The sequence below is a fragment of the Barbus barbus genome (assembly GCF_936440315.1).
Source record: "Barbus barbus genome assembly, chromosome: 26".
NCBI lineage: Eukaryota > Metazoa > Chordata > Actinopteri > Cypriniformes > Cyprinidae > Barbus > Barbus barbus.
Window position 1 is genome coordinate 20,907,026 of NC_136754.1, and position 19,458 is coordinate 20,926,483.

The following is a 19,458-nucleotide window of genomic DNA, read 5'->3' on the forward strand; positions in this document are numbered from 1 at the left end:
TACACGCACAAATGGAATGTAGTGCATCTATATAATTATCCGTGAAATGAAGCCAAGTATCTCAGAAAAAAATAGACTGTGACAGAGTTAGGATATTATAACCTAGTCCCTATGATGATGGATAAGGATTATTTGTAGCCCAACCGCTGTGTCATTTGTAAACATTATGTGGTAAATTCAATAGAAAGCATAGGATGTTTCTCATGTGTTTCATCATTTCTATATGGCTCTTTAGTGTTCCATTAGCCGTGCAGGCGTAGAAGTGTTCCACTGAGGTTCACTGTAATCTAATAAACATTGCTGTGTCAGATTATGACATTATGACAAGGAATACTGTGTGGGAATCACTGCTTAGGCTTTCTAGTAATTATTTCTGTCCTGGAAACTGACAAACTATATTTTGTTTACCCTTTTCTAAGTGCATTACTTTTGTTGTTATGTACATTTATGTCCATTTATTTATTGTTTATATTTTTTAGCAGTTTATCTTAAACAGCTGACCCAATTTAAAGTTCAGGCATAGCATTTTATATCCAAATTCTCTCCACATGACGTTGTATCAAATCATGATTCCAATGTAACACGGTTAATCATTAACATTTAAGTCCCGGCAAGGTTCCTGATGAGTCCGTGAACACACGGGCAAGCACGTACAACCTTTGCACACAGGTGAGTAAAAACAACCCTTTAGTCCATTTGCCAGGAACTTACTCTGAGAGCCCCTGTTCTGACATCACACTGGTTCCACCCAGACTGACGCCCACTCACTGTTCACAGACAGTGTGTGAAGAAGCTTCCCTCAGAAAGGACTACAATCAGCTCTCTTCACAATCAACAAGAGTTTTACCACACCACTGGGGAAAACTACCGAGACAAGTTAACATTTATGAACTGGATAAAGACACGACTCGTTTGATGTCAGTTATACACTTACTGGATTGGATAAAAAGCTCGGTGTCTTCTGTTCCACTTGAAGCCGTTAACAAGGATCTCCCCACCTGGATGGTACATGCCTTAGGATTTGAATATTTTGCCGATCGCTCTCGGGAATAACAGTCAAGGGAAGAAGAAAACATTCAGGATTTAAGTAAAGGATTACTTTTTTCTCACATTTCCTCTGGATATTTTCTTATTTTCATATTGTAATGGGTAAGTTAAATCAACACTTGCAGTAATATAAGTTATATTGTTTTTTTTTGCTTTACCAAAAAAAAAAAAAAAAAAAAACTAAATCATATTCACTTTTTCCTTCTCTTACACTGGTAATTTTTAAAATGTACTTGCCTAAAGTGAATCTCTTTATCTCTTAACTTTGTCTTAACTTTGTTCCACTATTGCGGAGGTTTTCTTCTGCTCCTCCCAAATAACTTTTTTTCTCTCTCTATCTTTTGTCCTTTTATTGTCACTTGTTAAACCAAAACAATACTTTTACTTTGGCTCCATTGGCTACCTCTTTGGCACGTTGCCCCTGTCTGGTGAGAGCCCTCCTTTGTTTTGTTTTTTTCAGGGGACTTTGAATAGAGAGCCGTCGAGTGTCCCCTAGCTACCACTGATATAACGTGAGAGACCCTGCTGTGAGACCACATGAAGTCTCAGGCCAAACCACCCGTTTTTTCCAGTTGTCTTAGTTGTCTTTATCTCCCTGCCTGATACTGTCTTAACGTTCTGGATGGTTTCTGGCCCGGAAAGTTTCCTTTTTTTTTTGCCAGCTCAGGAGAGACTACACCATTGATTAAAGGTGACAGAAGAAAATTATAGGCTTTGTTGTGAGTTTTAACGTTGTTGAAATGGCTGTCTCCCTCATAACTCCAGATGTTATTGGAGACGGTTGAAAATTGGCTTGTGTCTGCTTGAGATATATTTATGAAAGCCGGGACCATTTTAAAAAAAACATCCCTGTGAAATTAATGTGAGTTTGGCTCTTTCACCTATGAGCGGTGGCTCATTACAATGAGGGTTACACAATATAACCTTGCTCAACTTTAGGTGCTTCTTTATCAGGAAAAAAAGGTGCTTCCAGTGGCTTCTTTCCCTCTTAGTTTTCTGAAGGTGGAAAGTTGGGAAGGAACAGAGTTTAAAGATAGCATGTCTGTCTCGCTTTGTTGTAGCATGAAAAGCTGAGACCTCCTGGGGCTGTGCCTCAGAGAACCGAGAGTTGCTCTCTCAAAGTTGTGAAAAATTTGAACCATTACTCTCTCTCGCGCTTGTTAATCATTCACCAAAACAGACTTGCAACTCTTAAACGGGGTGGGGGGTGGAGAACAGAGCCTGATAAAAGCTTTTTAAAGGAAAAGTTTCTTGAATCAAAACCATTATGATCTTTGCATCTACTTGCCCACCTCTGCATGAAAAACTGAAAACAGGAGCCCAACAGGAGTTTTTGGTCTTATCGGTAGTGGCCGACCCCCTCGTCTGTCACTCTTGACCCCCCACATACAGGCTGGTGACCTGAAATTCTTCTTTTACAACTCTGTCACAGTCATGTCGCCAGCTGTTCTTCTCAGTGAAGTGTGGGATTACACCAAAGAGCGAGGGCCTCAACAAATACCATGACAAATAATGTTCTTGTGGTGACAATTTTCTGTGTTTGAAGGTGGCGATTTAAGTTTTGGGTGGAATAACATCAATATTGTTGTTTTATTTAGAATAAATTAATTTGCTGGTCCAACTGGAATGTCAGATTATTTAAAAAATGTTGTAGTGCTACTTTGACGTAGGTTTTTATGAGTAAAGTGTAGCTGAATAAGTATAATTAAAGTCTGATTATAACGATAATTTTGTATGATTAAATGTATTTATCCTTGCTATGACTGTTACCTAAAACAAATAATGTAAACCGGTTTTCCCAGATGAGTGACATTTGAAATGACAGTGGAATATATTAAACTCCTCATTTAGCTGGTTTATATAAACACGTGTGCTGTGTGATATCTGGCATAAATTTAAAGAAATTCCTTGTCATTTATGCGTCTCTTGTCATTGATATTCACTTAAGAGTTTCTTTTATTCAGCGATCCACATTTTTATTCATGGTTTGTCTATTGAGAGAAAGTCTAGTGGGACATGACGGTATCGTCATTGTCATTCAGTGAATCTCTGGGATATGGAGAGAATCTCTGGGAAATGAGGCACCGTGAGTGTTTGGGTCTCCAAACAGGGTTCAGCAATAAAGATATTTTCTGTTAGCCTAGTCGAACCAGTAGTTTAGATCTTACTTGGGCTGCCAACATTTTCACTGGCCTACAAAAAATTACACATTTTATTTTCTCCCTTTTTTGTGTTCCAGAAAAACTTCTTTAAACTAAAATCGATGTATTTTTATTCATTCATTCAAAGTTTATTTTTTATTTTTTAAATTTCTTTTCAACAGCTAGAAAATATACAGCTATAATATATCCATGAAAACTATTTATAAATACTTGCTGATTGTATTATTATTATTATTATTATTATTATTATCCAATAGAGCTAAGTGTATATTCCATCAACTTGTCCAAAATGAACTCTCACAGGCCTCGGGCCAGCAGGCCGTCCTTATTATTGAGTCCTGTCGTACATTATTGGTTACTTTCCCTGGCAGCCACCGTGAGATGGTGCAGTTTTGCTCCAGTGATGTGCATGTGAGATCTAAGGGCTGCATTTGGATTTGAGAAATATTACATCTGTAGTAACACTGACCTTATAGTTTACTGATTAGCCACACTCTTAAATAAAGTTGGCATTGGATCTTTTAAAGAATGCTTTGTTTAAAGATGGTGTCTTTTGTTTAGAGTAAAGCTCCTCTTTTTGTCATCGGCACTGCATTGAATAGGGTCTGATTAGCTCTATTGTTCAAATAATTTCTCTTTGAGAGCCTTGCAGTAATTAGCATTCACAAGCATGCGTCTCTAACTCCAAATGCTCACCACTCAAATATCCGTATTTTACGCCTGTTAATATTCATCCAAACAGCAAAAGTCAAATCCGCTATTAAGAGTACAAATTAAATTTTATGACACATTTAATATTATGAGAGATGGATCTGAAATAACCGCACAAATCCTCTTTATTAAAGAGGACATTACCCTGCGTACACAGGAGCTCATTTTGCTCCTAAATCATCTTGTTATGGACGTGCTGATTAAAACACCTCCATTTGGCAGAGTCTAAATGTTTGTAATAACAGTCAGTGAGTGGTCCGTCGATGATATTCCCAGGTCTTTGCATGACTAGAGACTTTAAATAAGTGGTTTGAGTGGACCTCTGAACTCTGCATGTTAAAATTCAAATGTTAGTACTTTGCAATTGCATCATGGCAGAGGCAAACGTCACATAAGAGATAGATTTTTAATGTCCCTTAACTTTTGGCAGGGGTGTTATTAATAGAAATCTTTATAAATCTAACACTTGCTAGACTTTTGGTAGTTTTTATTTGATCTCTGTTGGGAAAAATTGCAGCTGTCACAAACTGATGCAAGGAGTCTTGTCTTTGTATAAGGCAAAGCCTTTAGGAGGTTTGCTGAACAAAATTTTCCGAAGCTTTTTCAAACCCAACACCATTATTACAGATGTAGACAATACTAGCCAAAGCGCACACACCTCAGGAGCCACAACTAATAATAGTGTGAGGATAATACCTGTCAGAGCTGTTTGTTCATTTGCTTTATATTACCTTTAGGGTATATGACGCTCTGTTTGTGAACGAGAAAACATTTCATTTCTTTGCTAGACAATTGAATTCACCCCCAACCCCGCCGTGCAACAGCAATGTCATTAGGTATCAACAGCATTAGTTTTCATGATGAGTGACTCTTTCCCCTGCTTTAGTCATCCTCCTCCCATCCCCAGAATGCTTTGCACAGCAAGATCCCGGAATGTGATGACTTGTTTTTGGATATGCGAATGAGAATGAATGAATTTCGTTAGCATGATGTCTTTATTTTCCATTTTCGCTATCGCTGGGTATGAATTATATCTTGAGGCAACGACATCTGACAACAAGAATCTCACAACATTTACCTTAAAGGGGTCATATAATGCTACATGCATTTTACAAGTTGTTTGAACTGAAATGTGTGTTGGCAGTGTGTGTACACAACCACAAAATCTTTACCCCTTTCTCAAATGTCACATGGACAGAAGCCCCTCCCCTGATTGTTGATTGACAGTAGCGTTTTAGCACAGACTGCACTGGTTGTCTTACCTCAGACCCGCCCTGAGTGAGCTGTCGTCAGTTGTTTCACCACCGGAGCAGATGTAGACAAGAATGACTCCTAAGCGATTGAGGTGTTCTGTTGTTGGATGTAATAATGAACATAGCAGTCGTCATTTACTCCCTACATCTGAGCCGCTGAAGAGGTTTACGTTTGGTCCTGAAGGGAATCCACCCTCGATCTGCCTAAATCTGCCTATGTTTACGCGAATCATTCGTGATACAGCTTCACCTCCAGAAGAAGGTTTTTTAAATGAATCTTTGCAAATCGCCTTTCCTAATAATGTGCTAATTAGCTAGTTTCACATGAATGCCGCTAAAGTAAACAATCCCTCAGAGAGCGGCTCGGAATTCACTCATTAGAGCTCATTAGTTTTTTACACTACCAATGAAAAAATTTAACCAAACTGTGTTACAGACTTTTCATTAAGACCCTAAAGAATAATATCAACTTGAAAAAAATGGGCATTATATGACCCCTTTAATAAACACTTTATACCTCTAGGAACGCAACATTTTTCAGAATTTAGAAGAGCGTTTTATGCAAAGGTGCCATACCCGACAGATGGCGTGCATTGGATGAATGTACTGGAGAGGATTAATAACTGGATTCTCCCACAATGCAATTCATGATGAACAGTATTGTTGTGTTTTCAGCTCAGTGCCCTCCATGAATCTTATCTTAGCTAAAACATCCCACACTCAAAAACCAGAGGACGGACTCGGCTTGCTAATGGGATTGCTAATCCTTAGTTTGTTTCCATGTAAATCTAATGCTAATGGAGATCCCCCTGCCTTAGTAAATAAAAGTGATTTAGCTAGTTTTCCTGGCAAGCTGTTAGTGAGTAGATTGGGATTGTGAGGAACGCAACTACAATATGAAAAGAAAGCAAACATCTAAATCTCAAGAGCTTGGCAGCTAGACTTGGCATTGAAAGCAGAATCATATGCTTAAATAAGTGCTTTGGAGATCTATCTGGGCTTTAGATGTTGTCTTAAACTTTGGCATTGTTTTCCAGTTGACATTTGCTGACCATTAGTTGTTTTTATAGTATTTCTTGAAATCTGAAGTCAATAGCGGATATGAGTGTCTAAGATAAAGGTGAACCTAGGTTTTATTTAAAGTATTTTTCTTTATTTTACCATTAGGACATTTTTTTTACTTTGTCCCCCAAAATATCAAAATTAAGTATAATTCAGATATTTATATATATAAAAAAAAAATGTTTATCATAGAAAAGGCGCATTCAAATCATTGTGTGAAATGCATTTTTTAATAAGTAAATTGGTCCAAACAGAAATGAGTGCCATGCCATTGACCCATTTACCTATGAAAAAGCAGACTTGTAGCATTTGTATTGCTTTTATTTTATAGTTTGATATCTCTGGGTATCATATTTACATTTGATTCTGACTTCTGCATTTGTGTTTCTTTTTTAAAACTCTTTATTCCATTTCAGACTAAATAATGATTAGACAAGATGTCCTTTATGTTGATGGGTGGGATTCTGTCATTTAGTGACATGTGGCATCCTCAAACACAACTGGATAATCAGATCCTAATGAACATTGACATTTTGACACTAAACCATGTGAACACCATAGTTGGGATGTGGACAAATCTCTGTCTCTGAGAACCAAAATCCCTGTGTGACACAAAGAAATCTCGGCCATTTTCCGACCTGACAGGAGCTGGGCTTTTTTTTTTTTACTTTCTTGGTCCCTCTTGCTGCAACTCTCATGGTAGGTCCATTGAACAACCCCAAACAAAGGGTGTCCGGTGTCACATTTATTTGCTTCAGCTCACACATCTGCATTCTTGTTCATTTATTTTATACAATGTGGAGTGTCCTACCTTTATTTTTTTATAGGCCTGGTATATGTACATAGTGCAGTGATGCAAACAACCTGGTGTTTGTAAGTAAATGTGGGTGTTTCTCATGAACTGTGTTTGCTTAAACATGAGTCTGTGCATGTTGTTCTGTTGGCAGAGCTGCAGAACCTGTTTGAGATGAGGGCCAACTTTGCGTGTCTGTTGAAGAGGTAATTGATAGTCTGAGAACTGTTTTTACTGCAGGTACATCCACCCTGCAGCCACAGCAGGGGGTGAGGGGGTGGGTGGGTGTATGTAGCAGTGAGTGCAGAGGAGTGAAAATCGAAGAGCACCGAGTGGGAAAAGAAGGTCTAGACAGTGTGGAAGAGGCAGGAGATAGATAGCGAAGCAGTAGATGGATGACCTAAACAAGATGGATTTTATGTCAGGTTCCGGACAATCTATTTTATGCGACACATTACAGTGCCGACATGTCTCGGCCAAGCAGATGGAAGGATTTCTATTTTTGCCAGGTAATGGCAGAGATGTGAAATAGTCTTTACCCTCAAGATTCACAGCATCTCAAACTGAAAATAGGGAGGATGTTGTCAGATGTCGGCTGTCAACTAAACAGACGGTCACCCCTTTACCGACAACACTGAGGGCTTCAAGGTGAAATATTAAGCAGAATCTATCTTTGAGGTACTTACTGATTAAAAACTATATATTTTTTAAAATCTATCTGTCTGGTGTAATTACTCTGGACCGTCTGGGTTTACGTGACCCCGAGTGGAAGTACTTTCTGCATTTTTATTTTCAAAAACAGCTAGACCAGTGGTGTCCAAACCTGCTCATGGAGGGCCAATGTCCTGCTGATGTTTCTGCCCAAAAACACTTCCCTGGAAGCATCTAATATGCCTGAATACCTTGATTGGATTGGAGCTAAACTCTGCAGGATAGTTCCCGGATTGGACCAGGTTCAGAGTCTTAAGATGGTTTTCAGAAGTAAGTTGTTTTTAAAAAAAAATTGAGTAGCAGGGCCATTGCGCTCAAAAAACTAATCTAGGGTAAGCGTTATCAGTAGTCAGACTTTGTGTCCCATCCCTAATGGTCATGATGTACACCTCAAAGTTATAAGCGGGTGCGTTTGTGGTTCAATGGCTTGTCTTGTCAACCAAGTACACATTTTAGTGGTATATTGATTGACCTTGTCTCGTACTGTTGTTCCTCAATCACATCTCATTTTTTTTGGAGTACATCAGCTCAAATTCAATTGGCAGGTTGTTCTTTTTGTAGCTGTTATTATAATTTGAGTGAGAGGTTTTGCCTTTTGTCTCAAAGCGGTCCTTCAATTCTTATATAGCACTGATGGGGAGGGAAACAGTGTGGCAGTATAAACCCATTTTGCAGAAAAGCACATTGACTCTGCTTTGGAGATGGAGGCCATGTTGGCTCTTTTGATCTCGTTGCTTTCAAGTGAAACCCTGGGTAATTTGCCTGTCGTGGTCAAAGTGAGTCACAAGCTGTCAGAGAAACCCTTTATGCTGTGGAGAGTTTTAGTGAAAAGCAACTATCAGGCTAATCCCTCTTTTTTTCCTCTCAGCTTTGCTGTGCACTGCCCCGTTAGTTACAACCATCGCCAAGTTGGAGTGAAAGAAACTAATGACTTCATCTGCATGAAATAAGGGAACAGAACACGTTCCCTTACCTGTCGCTCTCAGCGGTGGGAAGCTACACCACAGGCTTGTATGATTCACCCCTGAATGCTAATGGAGCTGCCCAGCTTGCCTCCATGTTGGTTTCTCTTCAGAAAGGCAGCTAATAACCCATATCGAGTCTGATCTGCCAACTTTTTGGAAGCTGGTCCTCATTTAAATTCTGTCCCCTGGCTACAGGCGTGTTCAAGAAGCAGCCACTTGCCACCTCGCCGGTCTGCGGTTTGTTGGTTTGTCTTGGACGAGAAGTCTGTTAGTGCTTGAATTAGCCTTGTGCTCTCATGGCAGCCGTCCCTGATGTCTGCTGCCCTGTGACATCGCCTCTTCCTCCTCCCAATCGCTGCTTACTCTTTTACATTTTAAATCCGGAGCCTCACGAGACCGATGGGGATATGGCTCCATCTGCCACAGCTGTCTGTTGTTGAGCCGAGAGACGGAAAGAGAGAAAGCCAGCGGACCCCACAGCGGGATGCGTCCGCAGCTTGCCCACACCTGTAGGACTTGCTCAGCAGGAAGCAGAAGTTTGACGTAGTTTGCAAAATGAATGGCGGTTTGATTATGAGATTTGCTTGTTTGCGAGTCCTTGAGTCAACCTAAAACCTGATAAGGTGTTCCTCCACTGCCTTATCTTCATATCTAGCAGTGTAATTAGATGAGTTGTACCTGTGAAATCTCATTTGCCTTATTTGCTGCGTAATTAGAGGAGATAATGACTCCCAGGTTAACCCGTTTTCCCATGGCGATCCTCCTGTTTTCAACCTTTAGAATGTTCCCCTACTAAAAATTGGTGCAGTGTAGGCTAACAGGCCTCCTACGGTTAATCCCATCTGTGTCTTATCACGATGAAGGATTTACGCCCTCAGAAAACAATGGGTCTTGCATCCCATCCAGTCAAGGAGAACGTTCGCACATTATCAAGAGTATTTTTTTTTTTCGGAAACCGTGACCAGAAAACCAGTATTGTGAACCAAATTCTTGCCCCACCTGAGTTTGTACAAAGGATTGTGTTTCAGGGCTGGACTGAAGACTTGAAGAAAGCCACCTGCATTTGTAATTGATAACTTCAGGCTTTATGCCATTCTCTGTTACTTTCTTTAGAGTCACTTGTCTGAAGATTGATTAGGTCTTAGCTTTCAGATAGATGTTCGGCTTTGCAGCTCTCACTCTCATGCTGTGTCTTCAACAGTGATGGAGGACGTGGTGTTGATGATTTTTCATAAGTGAAATATCTATTTCTAGTGGAAACGTTCCTACTTAAAGTGCTGTTTTTAATCCCCTACAATTATTCAATGAGTTTTGCTCAAAGAATGCAATTCAATGACCAGGCAGCTTGAACTTTTGGCCAATGACAGACATTTGGGTGAATCACATTCAGAAAAAAAGAATGTCACAATAAAAAAATTCATAATATTTAAAAGAAGCTTCATTTTTTTAAAGCAAACTATTCTTTCTTTCTGCTTTCTATTGATTTAGGGTTAAATTATGTTTCCAGGTACATTTTTGACTAATTGTTGTGAGTATTCACTAGGGTTGTGCCAATAGACGATTGTGTATTGTGTATCATCGATAGTCAGAGATATCGCCTGTGGCTTGTTTTTTTCATCATATTTATTTTTCTGCATTTTTATAGTGTTGCGCATTATAACCAATCGCATGCGATTCAGTTGAATTTATGAATGCATTGACCAATCAGAGGCATTCAGATGAGTCATCACCGAAGCACTAGAGTTTTGTTGTTGAGTGCGAGCTCGCTGACTGAATTCTGCTCTCTCGCGAATTCTCTCATCATAAACAACAAAGTGCAGATGTACGTGTTTTGTAAGTGTAAGAGATTTATTCATCATACAGGGTAGACAGCTTCACTGATTATAATGATTTTGTTCATGTAAATGTTCTTTGCTCGTTTTCTGTAGCTGCTGTTTGGATAACTGAGGAAATATAAGCGTTATAATTAGTAACTTACAATGTTTCTATTAAATTGTTATCATGTTAAATACAAATTCAGTCATATTAAAAATAATGTATTTATTTAGTTAATAGATTACACTAACATTTGGCTTTTTTAGCCATACCCTGAAATTGGTTCACTGAAAATCTGGAATCTGAGGGTGCAAAAAAATCTAAATATTGAGAAATTCGCCTTTTAAAGTTGTCCAAATTAAGTTCTTAGTAATGCATATTACTAATCAAAAATTAAGTTTTAATATATTTACAGTAGGAAATTTACAAAATATCTTCATGGAACATGATCTTTACTTAATGTCCTAATGATTTTTGGCATAAAAGAAAAATTGATAATTTTGACCCATACAATGTATTTTTGGCTATTGCTACAAGTATACCCCAGCGACTTAAGACTGGTTTTATGGTTCAGGGTCACATATGACTATGGAGCATATAGCTCAACCCTAGTATTCACCTCTTTGACATGAAAACTACTGTAAAAATGTCAGATTCCATATTTTAGAGGCATTTCATTGTCAAGATGTGCTTATTCAGTCTCCGGCAGTATTGATTCAGGTGTCACAGGTCTCTGTTGACATGCCCTCTGTCTGTTTGTGTGTGGATTGAGCACCGGTGCCGATGCTGAGGGTAAACTTAGCAGGCTGTGGGGGATTCAGAGGCATCGTGTTTCTTTGTCATATACGTAGTGCTGTCGACTTTGAGCTCGTTTTGTGTATAATCAGCAGATATTCAGTAATAATAACCTGTTGTACATCAAGTAGCTAGTTGACTCTTTATCTCTTGGTATACTTTTGTGTTTGTATGTTTGTTTTGAAGTTTAAGAAGTAATTGGAGGTTGAAGTGCTGGCCAGAACCTTTAGATAATTAATCTAGTAACCCATAGTCCAACTTCAGAGTTATTTCATGTAGCTTTTGCTTACAACAGTCTTTAGTACTTATCCAGTCACATCTATTCATACCCCTCTGTGTGAGGTCATGTATCTTGGGTCATATTTGGTATTGTCATTAGATAAATGATTTTTTTGTTCACAAAACCTCTTTGCACAATAGATTTGCACCTTTTGCTTCATGCTGTGACAACAATAATAACTCAACAGTGAATTCCACATCAAGTGTGTGTTTGGCATCTCATTTCTGTTGAATTACTCTGCGATTGATTTGTGGCTGCAGGAAGGAATGAGAAGCCTTTTGGTAATCTTCAAAATATGACAGTAAATCTCCTGGTTATGTCTTTTTCAGAGAGCTTTTGCTCCTTTTTATTGGCATTTATACTGAATAAATGACTGAGCTGTCAGCACATCTGATGCTATCTATCTAAGAGTCAAATGTGATTGCAGGCTCACATCATGAAGGAAAGGACTGAGGGAACGTTTGGTCATCTACTCACAAAAGAGACCTTAAAGATGGCCCTTCTATTTTCGTCTCACGTGTACTGTTGGCGTGTCAATACTCCAGGCCTATACATTTTTCATATGAGTCATATTATATTACATCACACTGTACTTGAGGGCTTAATGTAATACTTTAATGCAAAAAAAGAATTTTTCATGGAGATATAAACACGCAGTGAAAGAGTTTAAATGTCAAGCACAATATACCAGTGTACCTGGATATAGGCTTGGTCTTGCTTAAAATAAATCACTATTACAGATGCACTGATATGAAAATTGTAGACAATATGATAACGGCTGATTGTACTCTGTACCGTTTTGTCTAATAATCTGAAAATTAAAATGTATCATTTTACAAAATGGCAACCATCCTGATATTTTGGTGGTATGTTTTAGCACAAACATTTTCCTCCAAAAATGCTCATTTGTTTTCCATTGTTTTTGATATTATTTGCTAATTTACATTGGCTAGATGTTGCCATTTTATCAGTGAAAAGAATCATTTATCAGAAAGCTTGTGAGCACAAAAACTCGAGCATGTTGTTGTTGTTATTCTGCAGTGCAGACCTCTGTGTCAAGAGAAACCGTCTCCCACATGAAGTGTAGCACCAAGTTATTTGCTTACCTTCCACTTTTATTTGATTTCATCAGATTTACCGTCTCTTGTTTGCTCTCAAAGTTATCTAAGACTTTCTCTTGGGTCATATGTTTTATAAACTTGTCAAAGTATGAAAAATTAATCTTGAAAGTCTGCGCTTTAGTCGAAATCACCGACCAGGCTAAACCAGGAGCCGTGGCCCGTGCTGTTTATGGTGTCGGACAATTTTCTTCAACACAGGTCTTGTTGTAAGGACTCCGCTTTATCTTCCCTAAAGACGTCAATAAGGTTGTCTACACAAGGCCCTGCCATAGATCTCCTGTTGTCTTTATCTCAGGATGGGCCATTAAGGGAAAAGCAATCACTGGCGTCGGAGCGGTTGGAAGGAGATGTGCCTAAAGAGTGACAAGGAGAGAAGTGTTTATTTATCCTTGATGGTAAGAACACAGTGGACGTAAGACGAGATTCCTGGGTCGTTCACACCGATGAGACTCTCTGCAGAGGCAGGAGTAATGAACCTTTGCTTAGTTACGATGACATATTAGCATGTCACAATGCAAAATTGTTAGCCATGGATTGATCTGTAGGGTAATGTCTGAGTTTGTATTATCTACCAGTTAAAGGTCAGTAAAAGACTGGGGGAAAAAAAACATTATTACTTTTGTTCAGCAAAGATGCATTAAATTGTTAAAAAAGTGACAGTGAAGATATTTATAATGTTAAAAATCAACATTGATTATAATAAAGGTTTCTTGAGGACCAAATCAGCATATTAAAATGATTTCTGAAGGATCGTGTGACACTGAAGACTGGATTCATGGCTGCTGAAAATTCAGCTTTGCCATCAAAGGAATAAAATGTGAAAAAAAAAAATATAATGATGACCTGAATTGTAAAAATATTAAAATAGGAAGTGTATATTATGCAGATTTTAATTAAATAAATCTTGCTGTCTGGACAGGATGATTTCCATGTATTTCATATTTTTTTATGATTTTCAGTATTTTTGGTTTACATTAATGGGAATTTGAAGGGGTATATGTACTTAATTTTCATGACGATAATTCCAAAATATGCTTCAGTTGCTTTATTCAAAAAACATTGTATTTTATTTTTCTTTTGCTTCTGGGGTGAAATATGACTAGTACATGTGTAGTACATTTTTGTCATTTGTCTCCTGCTACTTCTGCCCAATTCATATTTTTGATAAAGCTATCTGTAATGAGCATTTGAACATAAATGTCACGTGATATAAGATGCACACGAATAACTGCAAGTGGCATTTGTTCAATGATGATCCTTATTCAGATCATAATCCTTAATAATCCACTGGATTCATGCTACAAGCACAATAAATTTGAGTAATGGATGCTAGTATAGCCTAGTTTTCTAAAACGAAACCGTGACTTTTCAACAGCGTTATGAGATTGATGATTGTTTGATCTGGGTTTATTGCGCAATATTACTGCTCCTTGGGTAAATCTCACATGATGTATATGTTCGCTCTGCTATTGTGCTGTTATCAGTTTATTTACTCGTTCTCTCCATAACCCTGCCCCGAACAAACAAGTCAGGCGTGGTGTAAGAGCTCGGTGATTGGCAGGCAGGTTTTAAATGATAGGTTTTTGACTTCGAGGAATGTATTAAAAAGTGGATCAGTTGGCTAATCCTACCAGTGTTTTCCAAATGTAGGTCATGCTCGAAGCGCAATGCTTGTCTCGATTTTCCCTCTCTATTGGTGACCTAATCAACTGCTATTTTTTTGATATGCCTCCAAAGGTAGTGAAGGCTTATTACTAGAATGATTGCTGCGGTGCTGAAACCCCTCCAGGTGTTTTGGTATAACTGAGCAATGACTCAACATGTACGTCGTCTCTTGTTATTTTAGAATACAAACCCTCTTGTCAAGAAAGATTAACAAAAAGCCTTTTGGATGAAAAAATAAACACTTTTTAAACACCTCCCTGTTAGGATCTATTTGTTCATTGTTTCTTTTGGCACTCTCTCGTAAACACGGCAGCCAGGCATATCAGCACGCATCCAACATGCATCTGAAATCAGTGTGTTAGTAATTGGCTAGTCAACACCTCCTCAGGTGAATTGAGTATTTCGCACTTGAGACTTGAGCCTTTGTTTTTGTTCTATTCACATCCTTGCTCGTTAAAATCACCGGCCACTCACACTGTGGAAATGATTAAACGGATAAGATCAGACAAGTGAACGCATTGATGTCAAAGTGGCAGACGCAATGTTTTCGGACACTTAATTGCGAGTTAATTGCAGTTAAATTAAAATGAATTATAGTTTAAATTTGCAATAACTCCAATTAGCTGAACTTTAGAGTGTTTTGACCCACTTATATCTTTATATGTAATTTAATAATTCCTTCTGTCGTCTTTGAAATATGGAATTCTGCGTAATGTACCGACATGCATTTATGGTAAACAAAGAATATTTTAATGTCATTTCTATTGAAACCTGTATGTGATGTTATGTATTTAAATATTTTTGGAATTACACCTTTATAATGATGAAGTTGCAATTTAAATGTCAATTTTAAATGTAATACTGAATAACACACTACAGTTTAAATTCTAATCATACTTGACATGCTTTAGTATGTTAGTGAACATATCAAATGAGTGAGAGATTTAAAATGTACTTTAAACATTTGACATTTACTGTATGATTTTACACAACACATTGTACTTTAATGTGTTTTGCGACTTTTTGTCAGTAACCTCTAGAAAGACATTAGCATGACAAGTTGAATTACTTTAAATTTGAGCAGCTTAGCTCGACAAGCTGCAGTTTCAACATCATTTCCTGTATATTCTGGCAGTTTCATAGACCTCGGATATTGTGAGCGCTGATTTAAACCAGCATTCATCCTTAGGGAGCTGTGTGTGTGTGGCTATACTGTATTACCTCCACACTTCAGGAGATCCGGGGCCATCTGTACAGAGCCACTTTACAATCTTAATGGGCACCTTCAGTGGCGGCCGGTTATTGGGAATTCCCAATTCTCTCTTGTCCTTTTGATATTTAGCTAACCGGCAACAGATTATGGGTTTAGTTTACTTTGATAAAAGAGCATTTGCTTACCTCATTAACCCTGTTGCCCCTAGACAGACCACTCAATTCATCACGCCCGCACTGAATAGTGTACATGCCTGTTTGTCCTATCCTGACTCAAATGCTAACACGTGTTTGTCTCTGTGTTCCTCAGGTTTTAGTCTATGATTGCGTGAGAGCTGCGAGAGCAGAGCGGGGACCAAGGGGGAGCAGTGCCAACCTGGAACATGGTGCCTAATATTTGCACGTCTGTGCCCCTCCTGCCCATTGGGCTTCCTCTTCTGCTGCTGCTGAGCTGCGTTCAATTCTCCTCTCAGGCAGACAGTAAGTACACTTCAGCTGACTAGTCATTTTTTCCCGTGCCTTTTCCTGTACCTTGTGAAATTGGAAGTGCATCGCATTGTGGAATTGTTTGCAGGCATGAGCGAGCACTCTAATGCTTCACTCGCGTGGCACGATATGAACCCGAAATTCAAACAAACTGTTCACCTGAACTTTCGCTGGCTTTTAGGGGAGCGTTTCCGCTGATCAGAAAGCCGTTTTCTTGGGCCACACTGCTTTATTGTCCTTGTGAATGAGCGTGTGGAGCGCTGAGATGCAGCATGAGTGACATGGCAATGTTGTGGGTGCCACGGGTCGAGCGGGGGTCAAGGCTCAGTTCTGGCATGGGTCAGAGAGCCATTTAATTCGCCATGTGACCCGTCTGCACCGCTGTCACAAGGCTGTTGTAATTCCATTAGGCCTCTCTCTCTCTCGCATCAGTTTGCTCGCCGTCTTTCTTTTTCACTTGCTTCGTTTAACCTTTAAATCTTTCAGCCGTTCAGAGGCGGTGCTAGCATCAGGGTAACCTTGAAGCTTCTTCTCTTGACTTCTGTTGCCACTTTTAAAGTCGCAAAGCCTTTGTGATTGAAAATCTTGCTTCTGCTTTCTCGATGAAGACTTTTCAAAACGATCTCTGATGCAAAGTAACTCTGACTGTAAAAATGTAAAGAAGCACTTTTGAATTTCAAGTGTTTCAAATCTGAAACATGTCATCAAATCAGTCGTTCTTTTATTCAAATGGAACATTTGATGAGAAATTCTTAATTTTACATTCACATTTAATTATTTAGCAGATGCTTTTATCCGAAGCGACTGACAAATGAAGACAATTAAACTTGCGATTAAACCAAAAAAATGCAACTGCATGTACAGTAAACAAGTCTAATGCTGTACACGTATAGCAATTTTTTTTTGTTTTTGTTTCTTTTTTTCCCCTCTAGCGGGGAACGGTCAAGGTAAAGGTCAATTAAATTGACTTTGTGCTTCTTTGGGATGGCACCACACAACATAAGCTTGAAACATGAATTGAACATGCAGCCAAAATCGACTCTGCTGACTTCATGTTAATCATCTTAATGCATGTGCAGTTTATACCTAAAAAATTGTTTTCGTAATTATTTCTCAAAATATAATCTAAATGTTATTATAACTTCCAGATAGGTGTACTTTGGTACGAGGAAATTCTGTGGGCAAAAGGTAGTCACAATTGTTTACGCACAAATTTGCACCAGTATTTTGCTAATGTGACCACGTCTTTCCATATTTGTTTTTACATCCTTGATTTTCCTGTTTTACTGTGTAATTCAGAGATGCATGGTATATCAAATATGACATTGGATATTTAATTATTTTTTATATGCAGATTACCTTTGCTATAATCTAATATTCCTAAATGATGCCTAAATTTCTAATGATGCCTAAATTCACTAAACATTTGAACAAACCATTAAAATGATTAATTTTAGTGTCTTATTTTTTTATTTATTTAGACTAAAACAGTGTAGAATTGTAATATTAACTATTTATCAGTTATCGCTAATAACATGAAAATAATGATTGGGTTGAATTTTAATACCAGTGCATCCCAATGAAAAACAGGCTACATGCACTGTTTCATGTTGACTTTATGCATAACCAGAATAAAGACAGTCGTTGTCACACTGTCATCAAACTTTACTACACCTTTTTGCTTATTCCTATCTTTTTTTTTTTTCAAGTTTTGTGTCTTTTGTTTAGCGATCTGCATGTTTATGTCTAGTGCATTAACACAGCACCCTCATTAGTGTCATCACATGCTGCTGTAGACCAGCTGCTGTAGGTGCTGTTGATGGGTTGAGAACGAGTCTCCTGGAGCTTAGCTCTAGATTTGACTATACTTAAGGTTTCAGACACCTAAATCCTAATGTGATACTGCTGTACGGTGACGCTTCTTTGGTATAAATACTTTGTAAAGATGTTCAAACAAATAAAACTTTAAAAATAGAGGGGAGGTTAAATATTGACTACCGCGAATGGTCTTTTTTTGTGTTGTTGTCTATAATCAGAGAGGGTTGAGTTGCTCAACATGAAAGAACTGGCTTTGCAACGCTCTGAATTATAGGGCAGTGGAGCCAGAACTACAGGGTGGGGCGTCGCGAACGCTGATCACCATGGTAACAGAGCCTACCTAAATCAGACGGATGAAAAATTAAGGCACTTTCTTATTCTGAATGCTCAAAGAAGTCAGAATTACTCAGATGGCACAGGAGCTCCTTGTTTAGGTGGTTATGTCTCATTTGTGTGATTTAAAGCCACCCAGATTGCTTGATTGGGGTCTTCTTCATAACTGCTTCCTCCAGACGTGGTGTCTAGGGTTTACGTAACAGTCTCTTCCAGTCATTTTAGTGCTTTAAGAAGTGGTCTTTCTTTCAGCTGAAAGAAGTAAACTAATTAGTAACTGTCTAAAAGAGCAATTGGAGATGCTAAGTTTTGTCAAGAAATAAGATGAAATTCAAAGTCACAGATTTTGTCTCTTATCTATCTGTCTGTCTGTCTGTCTGTCTGTCTGTCTGTCTGTCTGTCTGTCTGTCCTCTGCAACCTCTGAAAACAGCACAATTTATGTAATGAAAAGGAGCATTATTTTTATACCAGTGCAAAAAAGAAGACATAAATTGCTATAGAAGCATCAGTATAGGGACTGAAATAAATTGTGTATCATTTTGTGAACTGGTTCATTTAAAAGAACCACTTGAACAAACCCATACACTAAAATGAATTGGACCTCCCAATGTTTCATTTGAGAGAGAGCGTAAACAAAGTAGGCAAGCATGTTTGAGTATTACCTTGAATATCTCGACTGTAAACTTGTACTCAATACAGTGTTACAAAACTTTTTTTTTTTTTTTTTTTTTTTTTTTTGAGGTGTAAGAAAAATAGCTTCCAGTTCCAAGTTATTTTGTTTAAAGGGCAAAATTTTATATGGGCATAAATGTGTGTTGGCAGTGTGTGTACACAACCACTCTATAATGATAAAAATATGCCTGCCTTTTTTTTATCCCCATAAATCATAATTCATTTGCATAATCTGTAAAATGCAACATAACATTGTGCAAGCCCCACCCACAAATGTTGACAGACACTGTCGTATTAGCAGAGACCCCACCCTGAGTGAGCTGCACACAGTCCGCAATTTTTATTTTCATGCTAGAGCAATTAAAAGCAGAATTCAAAAAATAAATGTCGTCTTATTAGAGCTACAGAAATTATTCATTCAAGAGCAGAGAGTGATTTTTTTTTTTGTTAGCTTTTATTTTGTTTGGGTCAGATTATCAATGTAGACAGCAGTATTAAACTGCTTTCACTTAATACACAGATCTAATATAAACATGCGGTTTCTCTCCCAGCTGTT

At 38.2% G+C, this 19,458-nt stretch overlaps 1 protein-coding gene across 2 annotated transcripts in view; it reads left to right on the forward strand.

The window, feature by feature from the left end:
* Window positions 1-779: 779 nt before the first annotated feature.
* LOC306846615 (receptor-type tyrosine-protein phosphatase F) overlaps window positions 780-19,458 on the forward strand; it is a 125,258-nt gene continuing 106,579 nt past the window's right edge. For both annotated transcript variants that reach the window (XM_079380097.1, XM_079380098.1), the window contains exons 1-2: window positions 780-1,149; window positions 15,903-16,072. In XM_079380097.1, the coding sequence (XP_079236223.1) occupies window positions 15,976-16,072 (97 nt within the window). In that variant the 5' untranslated portion in view covers window positions 780-1,149; window positions 15,903-15,975. The remainder of the gene's footprint in view (window positions 1,150-15,902; window positions 16,073-19,458) is intronic.